Genomic DNA, 15,546 nt, shown 5'->3' with positions numbered 1-15,546 from the left:
CCATAGCCCTCAGAGACCTTCCATTAGTTGTAACCCCCCCTTTCAGGTAGTTGTAACCCCCCCTTAGGATCATCCTGGTTACGCCTATGTAGGTACATTGTAAATCCCAAATCATGATTTACAAAGTTCATAGGTACAGGTAGGTACATTGTAAAGTAAATCATGATTCGGCAGTGCTCCTCGTAACATTCAATGTGTCTTGGTTTGTTTATTTCTACGTAACTGCATCTTTATTGCGATTGTAGTATAGTTAATTATGAAGCTTTTAAAAAATAGCAATTTTCAAATATTATTTTCCAAAAAAAAATCTGGAATAACAAAAGGTCTATTCTCATCACTTATTCAATACTTAATTTGGGAAAGTTTTAACATCTTTCGTAAAATTAAGTTTTTTTCAATTCGCTATTTTTTATTCTCCATATGTATGTAGTTTATAATTATCATAATATAAATATATTATACATTTATTATTTAGTATTTTCATATTACATAAATTTAAACAATTTTTTAAATAAATGTTCAATTTTCAGGCATATAGGGACATCTTTAATGTACTTATAAACTAATAAAAAGAGTAGGCAGCTGTAATTACTGATGACCCTTCAGTGACCCTTACTGGTTGGTTGTTACTGTCATATGTCACTTTTGTGTCAAACTGTACTGTCAGACTGTCAGCTGAAAGCTGCCCTAACTTTTTATAATTGCATGGTGGAAATATAAAAATATACAATATTTAATAGCATGGCTGCAGCTCTAGGCCGAATTACTAATTTAACAAAAACACAAGTTGGTACGTAGATGCTTCCAGTACTTGGTCAATACGAAAACATAACCTAATTGTTTTCGTTATATAATTCATAATTTACAATTTTCAGGACAATTTCTCCCCGCGATATGTAACAATCAAATTGTCTTTTACTCTGGACCGCCCCCAGGTACTCCTCCACCACAAACTAAGACGAAGTTTGGGCCCCTTGCTGATGAAGACAGAATTTTTACCAACCTCTATGGCAGACATGATTGGAGGCTTAAAGGTTCCATGAAAAGGGGAGACTGGTACAAAACGAAGGAGATTCTATTGAAGGGATCAGATTGGATTATTAGTATGTATCTTAAGTTAGTTGATACACCAAAATAATATATTATTCAAAAGATATTCTGAATGATATACATTTGTAAATGCCCAATCACATAACTTTATATTTTATTACATATTCTGTCAGTAATTTCTTACACATTTTTAATAGTTTTTGTGGGCCTTTTAGAACAAATGTTCAATTAATGTAGTCTTACTTACTGTGGAGACTTAGAATTGGAGTGTTAGGGTGTATTTATTCTTGTTATGTAGTCTGTACCTTATTTTAGCAACCATTTCTTTCAGATGAGGTAAAAGTATCTGGTTTGAGAGGTAGAGGAGGGGCTGGTTTCCCATCTGGTATGAAATGGTCTTTTATGAACAAGCCAGGAGATGGAAGACCTAAATATCTTGTTGTAAATGCTGATGAAGGAGAACCAGGAACATGCAAAGATAGAGAAATCATGAGACATGATCCGCATAAGCTTGTGGAGGGATGTTTGATAGCTGGCAGGGCTATGGGAGCTAAAGCTGCATATATTTATATTAGAGGAGAGTTTTATAATGAAGCTTCAAATATGCAGGTTGCTATTGCTGAGGTAAGTGTGTATATTCTTGTTAAATAATATGTAATAAAGACAATATCAATAAAATAATAAATGATGGTTTTGCCTCTTTTCGATTCAGAGGGTTGCACACCAGCTAGACAGGCTGTTTCTACCATTTCAGGCGTCTTCAGTAGCTTTTGTTAGCGTGCACACCTCTGAATCGAAAAATAGCTCCACCATCATTTTAAAGGGAATCTGAAAAATAATTCAAATTTCCCATTAGACGTGATACAGCGACATCTCATAACAAATTGAAGAGTCTCAGATGCAGAATCCACCAATTTAATAAAAATTAAAATGGTAAATAGTAGTTTAAACCTGAGACTTTTCGCGTTGAAAGTTCTTACTGGTACATCCTTAATCTGCGACTTTATCAATTAATAAGACAGCAGACAACGAATATAGAAAACGAAAGGGAAACGATCACATTCCACCTTCATCGGTTTAAACTCTCAGGTTTAAACTACTATTTACCATTTTAATTTTTAATAAATTGGTGGATTCTGCATCTGAGACTCTTCAATTTGTTATGAGATGTCGCTGTATCGCGTCTAATGGGAAATTTGAATTATTTTTCAGATTCCCTTTAAAATGATGGTGGAGCTATTTTTCGATTCAGAGGTGTGCACGCTAACAAAAGCTACTGAAGACGCCTGAAATGGTAGAAACAGCCTGTCTAGCTGGTGTGCAACCCTCTGAATCAAAAACAAGCAAAACCATCATTTATTATTTTATTTCCTTTACTCGGTTTGAGTACTGAAAGTTCCTCTGCTGTCCTTTTCCTAGACGAATGAAGGCGGAATGTGATCGTTTCCCTTTCGTTTTCTATATTTGTCGTCTGCTGTCTTATTAATTGAAAAAGTCGCAGATTAAGGATGTACCAGTAAGAACTTTCAACGCGAAATGTCTCAGGTTTAAACTACTATTTACCATTTTAATTTTTATTAAATTGGTGGATTCTGCATCTGAGACTCTTCAATTTGTTACAATATCAATAATTTATGATAGCAATAAATAGAAATGTTCGTATTGCTATACCCAGTGCTGTTTTTGTGACGGTACGCGCCGGTACGCTGTACCGGTACCTCCTGGGACAAAAAAAAAACAACAAAATATTTTGTAACTTTTGGGTGAGCCATTATGCGATTGAAGCGATGTAGAACTAGCAACTGTGTCTACTTGCAACTATACAAGTTTTAAAATATAGACTTGTGACTTGTTGCTTTGGCATGTGATGGAGCAGCGATGATTCTTGGAGAAAAGTCTGGAGTTGGTGTACTGTTAAAAGAGAAGTTTCCATCTATTTTTATTTGGCATTGCTGTAATCACAGGCTTGAGTTGTGTGTGAGTGACGTGGTAAAGAAAATGGTAAATATAAACCGGTTTAAGGGACTCATAGACAAACTTTACATATTGTATCACGCCTCACCCAAGAACAGCCAAGAGCTGCCGATGAACTTTGTGTACAACTGTTAAAAATCAGTAGAGTGTTGGACATGCCGTGGGTCGCCTTCAGTTTTCGCACAGCTTCGACCGTTTGGGAAAATTATAAGGTTTTAACCAAAGATTTTGTAGCAGCCAACATAGACCAGACTCGTGGTCCTTTGGAAAGATGCAAATACGAAGACCCGCACAGGAAGCTGACATCAACGTGTTTCGTTTTGGATCTAGGACTTGTGTGCGAGGCACTACAAAAACTGACTGACGTTAGTGAAGAGCTACAACATCGAGACGTCAACCTATTTCGAGCTAACAAGAAACTTCAGATTTTGATGAACACGTTTGTTTCTCAAAAAGACAATTCTGGAATGTTTTAAGCGCAAGCTAAGACAACTGTCAACAACAAAAGTTTTATGAGAATCGAACTGTATATGTAATCTAAAGAAGACTCCATCAATGTTGTTGTGTTTTATGACAACCTTGCTCAATCAATCGAAAAGAGGATGCTCAATGGGGAAGATGCAGTGTTGGTCAATTCTGCCCTCATAGTTGACAGTAGCACTTGGCCCGAAAATATTAAAGACAATACTTTTGGGGAAAAGACATTGAAGCGCTCGCACTTCGCCTACAAGTGAACAAACGACAGGCAATTAAATCCTTCAGAGAATATGTTTTTGACAATTGTACAAATTTGGGGGTAAATTGTGAGAACAACCCCTACCCAGAAAATTTGCTACCTTTGACAATAGCTTTAAAGACAATTCGAATAACTTCCAGTGAGTGTGAAAGGGGATTTTCCTAAATAAACCTGATCAATACTAATGACAGAGGTTCACTACTCACAAAACTGTTTCTTCATTTATTTTTTGTGAAGTTAAACGGCCCACCCCTTACTCCCTTTGAACCCTTGAAAATACATGAATTCGTGGCTGCTTTGGGGACGGAATTCAGCATTGGACACAAACAGCAAGGAAAGAGATAGAGAAGATACTTACGACAAAAACTTCTCCAAGTTTTGGACAGTTTTATGCACTGGATATTATCAAATATATTGCTTTTTCTTGTTAAATCTGTAAAATTGGCAAAATTATGCAATAAAACATTTAAACTAGGATTTTGTGCGCTTTTTATAATATGCCATTGAAACATGTACAAGATTAAATTTCTATACAGTACCAGTTAGTTAGCAAATACAGTTTTTTCCAGTAAAAGCAGTCATAACTTTTAAGAAACCACAAGTTTGATAAGAGTAAAAATTTCAAACTGTCTCAATCTTTATACTCTTATCTTATCAATGATATAGCCAAGTAGGGATGGTCTTAGATTTTTTATAGTGTTCAGGACAAATTATTGACAAATTCCTGAATTTGTTTCCTTGCTCCCAAATAGCTTTACAAAACGTTATTTTTGAGGCTAAATTTAAAGTTTTCCTGAGGGCGGACCCCCCTTTTGAACACCCCCGGCACATTGCGTATCGGAACCTATATTGTTACAAAAACAGCACTGGCTATACCTAAAAGTACATTATTTAGAAGTAACTAGTAATTTAGAATACAGGAAGAGTTAGTGTTGGAAAATTCCCGAGAATGAAAAATCAGAGAATATTCTCGATATGGAGAATTTTCTGAGAATGAACCTTATGACGCACTTAGAGATATTGTTGAAGATGAAATAGGGTATTAAAAATCATGAAATTATATACAAAATTATGAGACGAAACAACAGTGTTCTTTATATAATATAAACAAAATACAAAAACAACAGAGAACACAAAACACAAAAAGGTTCAGAATCTATTTCTATCATTAGCTCATCATGGTCATCTACATTCTGCATTTCAATGTACTGATGAGAAGTTGAGGGATTTTATTTTACACGAGTGGTCAGCTCAGTCATGGATTGGTCTACGTCTAAAGGGGCATCTACGCGGGCTAGTTTTTGAAGCAATATGTTGCCGAAAATATATATTTGGTATGCTTCTGTCAACATTATAGCCATCTAATGAAAATATCGCCGTTTGGCTGAGCCATGTGGCCGAAATCTTACTGGTATTTGAACACTATTGCAGTTCCTGATGTGTTGCCGATAAAGTGCTGCTGTGGAAAATTTTGCATGTTGCTCTGTATTTCCTCTTTATTTCCTGTATTTTGTTAAAATTTAATTTGGTTTTGTCAAAACATACAAAGAAAAGATGAATACGTGATCAAATGAAATCACAAGGTTTATTAATACAGTACATTTACGTCCAGAGTTGTGGAACTTATCATACTTCTGGAACTATAAGACAAATGGAAGAGTAGTGCACCCTGAATAAATACATTAAACTAAAACTGTTAGTATATATAAATAACAATTGCTAATCTTGTTCAGATTGGTATTGCGTTTCTCATGTTTGATCTTTCTTCTCTATTCTTGGTCCTATCATATTTTTTATTAATAGTTCGAAATCACTTTTTGACATTCTTGTAAAATTCTTAAACAAATAATTGTCTAGCATTAATTCCATAGTTCAATTATTCATTGTTTCGCGTTTACTGAGAAGCTGTATCCACATTTTCTGTTTTTCATTTTTCTTTTTTATGTATCGCCATAGCACGATTAAGGACGAAGCAACTCTCAAGAGAATATTCTTGAGAACGAGAATATTCTCGTCGTACATCACTAGGAAGAGTACATTACAGGATAGTCATCAGATGTGCAAAAATTAATGCAAACAATAGGTTTATAAAAAATTCTGATATAGTATGTTTAAAGTCAGTTGGAACACCAAACAAACCGATTGAGAGCAAATATTAAAAAAATATATCATATTAGGTAGTCAATATAGAACTAAAACATGCATTGTTTCGGTAAAATTCAAACAAGCTTATATTTTTCTAAAACTTCGTTTGTTAGTTTATACACCTATACATGTTAAAGTAAAAAGTTCTACTCACATATTTTGCCACTAATTGTTTATTAATTGTTTAAACAATAAGAATTTTTTTTGTATAAACAATTTTAAAAATATCGTTGAATTCATCGTTTTACTTTGATCAATTATGTTTTTATTTTATTTTTGATTATGCTGAATCCGAATATGGCATTACAATTTGAAAATTCGGGCATCATTAAATTGTAGGGTCGGAGAAGTTAGCTACAGATCTAAGGAAATGAAGGCATGCCAGTGTTGCCATGTGTTCTTAGAATAAATCGGAAAAGATACATTTTTATTAATTTATTTATTAAGATGGAAAAAATTAACTATGTAGATAAAATAACGAGAACATTTTTTAAATTTCTCTAATTATGTCGAAATAACAAGATTTTAGTATCGATAATAAAGTTAAAAATTGTAAAATAAGTAGAATTCTGCTGCTTTAAGATTTTACTACATACTTTTAGTTTATTATTATCTATATGGAAATACGGTTTGTATAAATAATAAAGTTATGTAAACAGTGAAAAACTGTTACGTGGTGCAATAGTTGTAGGCATTTTAATATTTTTAAAAGGCACACAATAAAAACAAAAATAACATACTGACGAAGTGAACACTTTTCACTAAGTAACAGCATATTATCAGTATTCAGGTACATATTTCTAAAGTAAAATAATTAAGTGAATTTTAAAGATTACATCCCAAGCTTTAAAAAAACACCTATACAATTGTAATAAATCTGTTCAAACTTGAGTAATACCGTCTGAAAGTGGTAGTAATTCTGTAAAACTACGAAGTTTTCAAAAATTACATTTTTTGGGACGTCGTATCGTTGGAATTAAATTTTTGAGATTTTTTTGAATGAAACATCGTTTAGCAAGATGTCTGAAAGGTAAGTTGTGCAAATTTGAGAGTTTTCTAGCTAAAATTTTATTAATTACACATTTTTAAATTATTTTTAAACAAAATTCATGTAAGTCTCACTTTTTATACTCATTTAAAATTTTAAAATCGTCCTAAAATTTAAATTTCCCCCCAAAAATTAAAAAAAAAACATTTTTTTCGGACAGGACTTTTTGAAACTTACAACTTTTTTATTTAAAGTTTTTCGCTAGCTCTTGATGCGGCTGAGATAAAAAATAAAAACGTAAAAAGCCTAATTAGGCTCTAGGTGGGTACTTGACCACCTAGGGGGCTAAAAATTTCAGAAAGTGAGTTTCTCTATATGTGCAAAACGGTGACCTATATGGAATTTGAATCAAGCTGGGGCATTTTTCATCATCTTACCCAGCTAGGCCCTTTCAATCAAATTACAAAAAGTTCTATCTTGTTTGATTTTTTACAAAGTCAAAATCTCTATTTACTCCCCTATATCATGGGTGCATCATTTATTTTTATATTCAAGTATAGGTTAATGAGGAACAGAATAATGACAATTTTAATGTACGTAAAATGGTCACCCACTGACTGTATCCAGTGATATCGAATATCCAAGTAATATGTAAAATATTGGTGATTTTTAGTAACATATCAATGTCTAATATTTTTATTTGATGGGCTTTACCTTTTATTCTCTGTTTATTCCATCTTTCTCCTATGAAGTACAGGAATTGCTGATGGGTATCAAATTATCTCCAAATTAAATTTTTGTTTCTGTTAAAGATTATTAATAATTATTCTCGTCTAATTTTTTTAAGAGCTTTTTCTTAATCCAAAAAAACACAAACATTGTTGGTCTAACCATTTTTGTGCTTTTTTTTTCTTTTATGGCTTTTGGGAACTGCGCCCATTTAGCCAGCAACATTTCTTGAAATCGACGCCTCACCATACATCAAGACCGTTACGAATCCATCTCCGAATCCATTACAAAAACAATCCAGGGCAGGCAAGGGAAAAAACTTTTCGCACCCAGATCGTTCAGGGTGACTAACCACATACTAAGTAGGGATACGGGATATTATTAATTTACACCACTAATTTTATAATCTAAAGTTTCAATTTACACGACTTAACATAATTTAGAAGAATCCTAAAGATTGACGGTTTGTTCAAAGCTAGTAAGTTCATCAGATTATATGGGGGATAAACGTTTTCTTGCAATAGCTGCATATTAGCATATTCAACAAATTTATTTTTGTCACATATTTGTCACATGCAAAAAATATATGATCCAAATCACTTATTGTATTGCAATTTTCGCACAAATCCGACTGTATTATATTGATTTTATATAGATGTGCGGGATAACAGGCATGGCCAAATTTTAGTCGAGAGATAGTAACAATATCGTGTCTTGAAAAATCTAAATTTTTATGCCAATAATCTGTCGGGATTTTCGGATGTAAAACAGTATACCTTGTCGGACAATTTATACAGTATTGATTCCATTGAAGTTTCCAGTTATCATGTAATCTGGTTTTACTTACATTCTTGAAGTCCAATATCATTCAATGTTTCCTCGCCACTGAAAATGCTGTCTTTTGCCAACTGATCTACTTTTTCATTATTTTCGAGTCCAATATGAGCTTTAATCCACGTGAATACTATACTACACTGCATAGTTGTTAGATTAGATAATAGTATCTTTAATTCTTTGATGTAGGGATTTACGTTAACAGAATTTTCGTCCAGTTGACTAGAGAAACTTTTTAAAACTGATAATGAGTCGGATAATATGTTTATTTGTTTTAGATTTTTATTTTCGGCGTATTGGCATGCTTTTATGATAGCTATGGTTTCTGCTGAAAATATTGATGTATTGGAATTCAGTTTAAATTTTTCTTTGATATCTAGTGATGGTATATAAAAAGCACATCCCACATTTTTGTGCTAGTATTTATTATATAGTATGAAGGCACAAGATAGATTATCTAGTTCACATGCCTTTTCTGAATCCAAACTTTTTCACATAGTTTATAGATTCTATTTTGTACAGTTTATATAAGTAGTATTTCCAAGGTATGGCTATACATACTACTTACTAGGTTTAGGTTGTATTCACCACATCATTGGGAGATAGCCGTAGCTCACCTGCTAAGCTACTGATATTCTAAGCCAGAGCACAAAAATTCGATGTTCAGCACCAATAATAACATTTTCATTTTTAAAAATGATACGAGCCATCCCCATACTTAGAAGGGCATGTAAAGCCATTAGTCTTCCTGGGCTAGTGTGCATCTATGTTTATTAGTTACCCTGAAACAGACTTACAAGATACAATTGGTGTCAGAACAATCTAAAATATCCTCTTCTTCTTCTTCTTCCTTCTTGTATGTAGGCTTTAAAGCCTGTTTCTTCTTCAATATTATCCTCCTAAATTGTTTAGGTTATAGCACCACCTTTTTCTTGGTCTGCCAATACTTCTTCGTCCATTTGGTGACTTATGTCGTGCTATTCGTACTATCCTATCCTCTGCCATTCTACTAATGTGTTCGTTCCACTCCTGTTTCCGTTTTATCACCCATCCATTTATGTCTTCTATATTGCATGATCTTCTTATGTTTTCGCTCCTCTCCCTATCCAACAGACTTTTCCCTGATATTCGTCGGAGTATTTTCATCTCTGTTGTTTCTAGTAGTCGTCTCGTTTTAGATGTGTCAGGCCTTGTCTCCGCCGTGTATGTTAATATAGGTCTAATTGCTGCTTTATAGATTCTTGCTTTTGTGTCTTGTCTTAAGTGTTTGTTCTTCCAGATTGTGTCATTAAGAGATCCCGCCGCTTTACTTGCTTTTAAGCTTTGTTGTCGTACTTCCTCTTCAACATCTCCGTAACTGGTTATATCAATTCCCAGATATCTAAACCTTGCTTCCTGCTTTATTATTTTCCCATCAATTTCGATTTTACATCGTAGTGGGTATTTAGATGTTGTCATACATATCCTCCACAACAAAAATTTCATATATTATTAATATTAATAATCTATCCTATCTAACTGGTGTATGCAAAATGGTATGTGTTTGAATGCATCCAAATGCCATATTCTTCGTTTTCTTCGAACTCATCATCCAATCATCTTCGAATATAGTATAAATAATCTGACCTTACATTCTGCCTCTGAAACTAAGGATCTAGGTGTGATCCTTGACTCCGCCCTTAGCTATAAATCCACATTTCCAGTACAATACAGAAGTCTATGAAGATGCTTGGCTTTATAAAGAGAACCACCAGAGACTTTACTAACATCTCAGCTATCAAATCCCTTTATTTCTCCCTGGCGGTTAGATCTCATTTTGATTACTGTTCCACAATTTGGTCCCCCTATTACTTTACTCATAAACTGAAACTTGAGGCTGCCCAACACAATTTTCTGAGATATACTGCCACTAATATATACATACTGAACTTACCTCCTCTTGAGGTACGCAGAAAACAAAGAGACTTAATAATTTTATTTAAAATTATCAACGGGCAGTGTAACTGCCCAGAGCTTCTCTCCAAAATATGTTGTCCCCAGTCGTTCGACTAGGCAGGTGCAAACCTTTTATGTTTCTTTTCATAGATTCAATTATTCTTACAACACATTTATTCCTAGAACTCTTCGATTAGCTAACTCATTAAATAACCTCGAAATTGTTAATACATCAGTTTCCCGCTTTAAAAATCATATTTCTTCGCTAACTTTTTAATTTTTTTAATACTTTCGGCCAGAGCTTTTGTATTGTGATTAATGTTACATGACCTGTATGTATTAGATAACTCAAAACCGTTATACCTTGGAACATGTCTGAATTGATTTATGTGTTATATTTTGTTTGTAATTATACTGACCTATATGTTATCTTATTCTTTTTTGTAACTGTACTACTCATACAATTATTTTTTCTCAAACCACTTTATGTTATATTATGATAATTTAGAACACTGTAACATTTATATCTGAATAGGGCTTGCCCGTGAATAAATAAATAAATATTTATCATATTTTTCTACTAACACTTTCTTAACATTAATAACCATGAATATACATTTTCTAGGCATACCAAGCTGGATTTTTAGGTAAGAACGCATGTGGTTCTGGCTATGATTTTGATGTATTTATGCACAGAGGTGCTGGTGCATATATCTGTGGAGAAGAAACTGCTTTAATTGAATCAATTGAAGGTAAACAAGGAAAACCAAGATTGAAACCTCCATTCCCAGCTGATGTAGGTGTATTTGGTTGCCCTACAACTGTAACTAATGTTGAAACTGTTGCAGTAGCACCAGTAAGTGATAATTTCACAGTTTTTAAATTCAAAGTTAAACAAAATGTAAATCAATGTTTTTAGACTATTTGCAGAAGGGGAGGAACTTGGTTTGCTTCATTTGGTAGAACCCGTAACTCTGGTACCAAATTATTTAACATTTCTGGTCATGTTAATCGTCCATGTACAGTAGAAGAAGAGATGAGCATACCATTGAAAGAACTTATTGAAATACATGCAGGAGGTGTTACTGGTGGGTGGGACAACCTTTTGGCTATTATTCCAGGAGGATCATCTACACCTCTTATACCAAAAAAGTAGGTATTCATTGATTTAATTATAGAGGCTAAAAATGCTCTAATCAGGTAGTCTTGGAAAAGTGTTTTAAAAATTAGATGAAATGTATGTGAGTATATGTGAAAGTAATTGGTATTGGTAGAGATGGATTTTAAAGAACAATATGTCTATATTTATATTTAGTAAATAGTGAAAAGTGTGTAAGAAAGTGTTTACTTTTGTAAATTCTTTAACAATATACTTGTCTATTTTTGAGCATGGATCTTTTACACCTTTTGTTGGAAGCTGTTTGTTGTTATAACCAGTTCTACTGTAGCCAATTGACTTATTGTACATCTTCTATTCATATAAAATTCTGGCTCAGGTTTTAGTATTGACAACTAATGATAGCCACGATCAATGTCAATTAAAAAGTTCAATTAAAAAATTTCTGTCTGTGTGCTGGGTATCAAACCTGGGCTGTCAGCTTGTTAAGCCAGTACAACCCCCATGCTAGGGCTGTGTAGTAAGATAAGGATCTTATAGTTTTACCATTGTGTAAAAAAGAATAGTTAGTCAACGCAATGAATAAATTTGTTTGATTCTAATTGAGACAGTCACCAGATTTCACCACCATATCTGTCAGGGTTGCAATATCACGCGTAACTACGATAAATCCAAAATGCATAGACACCAAGTTGGATACGACCCTATTCATAACACACCAACTCGCATACATATTAAGAAAAATAAATATATGGAAGAATATATTTAGAAATTTAATTAATGATAGCGTGACATCATTAATTCAATTTCTAAATACATATATTCTACCATATATTTATTTTTTTTAATATATATGTGAGTTGGTGTGTTATGAATAGGATCGTATCCAACTTGGTGCCTTAGGATTAGGCCAATCAAGGTAGGTTTTTACTCGACATAAATTTTTAATTTATTCATCTCGTCCATAAGTGGAAAGTTTGATGCGCCACTGTCGACGCATGTGCCACCAAAAAGTGACGGCACAGTGTTCATACGTTTTCTTTTAGGTTCTACTATTTAAGTTATAGACTCTTATCGTGCCTAAAATGATTTCAGCAAATTTCACGTATACCGGCTCTTAGTGTAGTAGCGCTCGAATTCATTCTCATTCGGCTACGCCCACTATTTTTTACTCTAGTCGGAACGCAAAATACTCTTTGTTTATAAAACTCCCGTTTAAACAATTTGAACTATTTTGTTGCTAAACATTTTGTTAAAGACTTTGACTTTACTTATAAAAAATTGGTTAATTGCAGCTCGTATGCCCGGTTGCACCAACAGATCTTAAACTTAAGACGAGAATAACATAAGAATTAATATAATAGAATTATAATATATTATAATAAAAATATCATAATGTAGTAATAGATATGATTGATAATAAGGTAAGAATCGAAAATTATGGTGCAATGTAACAACGTAAGTGATACCTAGGAGGTCCTATCTATAAGTAGAGCTTAAGATCTGTTGGTGCAACCACGCATTAATGTTGTTAATTAACGTAACAGCAGCGATTAAAAAAAAGTGGCCATCTCAGCTCCCAATAATAATCGAAGAACCTTTATTTTTTTTTAAGTTGTGTATTTTAACCAACTTTCCGTATTTTTTATTGCCATTTAATTTGATCTAATTTCTACGGAGTTGTTGTAATTGTTTATAAGCGTACAAAGTGCTATTTATTAACAAATAATTTTGTGTACATAAATGTAATTTTTTCTACTTTTTTTTCATAGGCTATTAGTATACATCTTAACGAAGGAAATAAGCCGCGGATTATTAATAGGTCTGGATCCCGCGTATGAAAAAAAAGTTGATTAATAGCAAGCTGAAAATTTGTTAATAGCTTAAGGGTGTCTAGTCGGATAAACTTTGATATATGGGAACACTGGAACAGGGGCAGTTTTAATTGTGGAACAGGTTAAAAATTTGGAACGGTCACACCACGAAAACGGCACATTTATTTTGTCCGACAGAACAGACTTAAGCTCTCCGAACAGAGAATAAACTCTCATGCAAAAATCAGATTGCTATTTATCACCTGTCATAATTCCTGTCATTTGACATATTCTACATGTTCCACTCATTAAAACGCCCTTTTGGTGATAAATAGCAGTCTGATTTTTGCATGAGAGTTTAATCTCTGTTCGGAGAGTTTAAGTCTGTTCTGTCGGACAAAATAAATGTGCCGTTTTCGTGGTGTGACCGTTCCAAATTTTTAACCTGTTCCACAATTAAAACTGCCCCTGTTCCAGTGTTCCCATATATCAAAGTTTATCCGACTAGACACCCTTAAGCTATTAACAAATTTTCAGCTTGCTATTAATCAACTTTTTTTTCATACGCGGGATCCAGACCTATAAGATCCATTCAGCCAAATTAACTGGACGAGCCTCAGAAATAAGCTCGTTTTTCAAAAAATTATTAACAATACTCAAAAACAGCGATTTTGTCGTGCGTTTTGCAATAACTTTTTTGTTTATTAACTGATTTTCATTTAGCGTAACTCATTCGATGTATCTTTTTTTCTGAAAAAGTTACCTGTGGACGTCAACTCTGTAAATAAACAAGTTTTTTAAGTTATGAGCAAAAAACTAAGTTTGACGTTTTTATTGTTTATTTAAAAATTGTCCCACTAAAAAATTTATGAATCCCTAGATGGTAGTCTTTTTGTAATATCTCATACTACATTATATTTCAACGGTCAAACCGCGTCTTTTCAGTTATGCCGAAAAAAGCTTATTTTTACTAACTTGATTGATCTACCTATGCATTTTGGATTTATCGTAGTTACCTGTGACGTTGCGACCCTGACAGAAATGGTGGTGACATCTGGTGACTGTCTCAATTAGAATCAAACAAAGGACCCCGCACAAACCTTATAGAAAATAGGTCCCAGTGGATTTCGTTCATACTTTGGGAAAATACTCTTTGAAGCATCCTGATAAAAAGTTCTCATGGGCACAACTCAATCGTATGAAGGATTTTCAAGATATAGAGGCCCAAACTCGGAAAATTATAAGATTTACTGGGTATTCCAATTCCGTGAGTTACTGGTTATTTGGCAACATGTAGAAGTTTGGATCAAGGAAAAGTACTAGTAGTCTAGGATTTTTTCCTGGCTATCCAATGGCGACCTTTACTTTGACCTTGACCTTCAACGGACGTCATCTTCTAGAGTTTCGAGGGTTTTAGGCATTAAATTGATATAAACAGATTACTCATGTGTTTTTGGGATCGCAAAACACGAATATGCCATCAGAATTGACCTCCGGATGACGTGGTGGCCAGGTCCACTGCTTGGGACGTCATCTTCTAGAGTTTTGATAGTTTTTAGCATTTAATTGATGCAAATGAATTACTGGAGGGTTTTTTGAGGTCGCTAAACACGAATATGCCACCAGAACCGACTCCCGGAGCACCTGGTTTCCAAGGTCAATAAAAGGAGCTCCTGGAGTTTCGAGGGTCTTTGGTACTACATTGATGCAAACGGATTACTCATAGGTTTTTAGAGTTGATGAACACGAATACCCCATCAGAACAGATATCGGAGTACCTGGTGCCAAAAGCAAGTCATGTTTTGGAGATTCGAGAGCTTTCGGTACTAAATTAATGGAAACTAATTACTCGCAGGTTTTTGGGGCTGCTGAACGTGAATTCGATATCATATCCGATCCACATAGCACCTGGTGCTTAAAGCAGGTCTTCTTCTGCAGTTACGACAGGTTTCGGCATTAAATTGATGCAGATGGGTATTACTCATTCGTTTTTGGGGCTGCTAAACACAAATACGCCATCAGAACAGACACCGGGGTACCTGGTGCCTAAGGCACGTCATCTTCTGGGGTTTCAAGAGTTTTCGGTACTAAATTGATGCAAGCGGATTACTCTTGTGTTTTTGGGGTTGCTGAACACGAATATGACTTAGATAAAAGACTCTGGAGTATCTAGTGGCCAAGATGAATACCACTATCAAAATAGAATGTAGTAAGTGGATATTAA

The 15,546-nt window shown here is 33.9% G+C and overlaps 1 protein-coding gene across 1 annotated transcript in view; it reads left to right on the top strand.

The window, feature by feature from the left end:
• The first annotated feature begins 621 nt into the window (after positions 1-621).
• Positions 622-15,546, top strand: part of LOC126890063 (NADH dehydrogenase [ubiquinone] flavoprotein 1, mitochondrial) — a 36,412-nt gene continuing 21,487 nt past the window's right edge. The window contains exons 1-5 of the mRNA XM_050658889.1: positions 622-790; positions 876-1,103; positions 1,382-1,674; positions 11,017-11,247; positions 11,311-11,543. Of these exons, the coding sequence (XP_050514846.1) occupies positions 742-790; positions 876-1,103; positions 1,382-1,674; positions 11,017-11,247; positions 11,311-11,543 (1,034 nt within the window). The 5' untranslated portion in view covers positions 622-741. The remainder of the gene's footprint in view (positions 791-875; positions 1,104-1,381; positions 1,675-11,016; positions 11,248-11,310; positions 11,544-15,546) is intronic.

The sequence above is a fragment of the Diabrotica virgifera genome, chromosome 8 (assembly GCF_917563875.1).
Source record: "Diabrotica virgifera virgifera chromosome 8, PGI_DIABVI_V3a".
NCBI classification, from domain to species: domain Eukaryota; kingdom Metazoa; phylum Arthropoda; class Insecta; order Coleoptera; family Chrysomelidae; genus Diabrotica; species Diabrotica virgifera.
The sequence above is the reverse complement of the archived record's forward strand: the minus strand, read 5'-3'. Positions and strand labels throughout refer to the sequence as shown.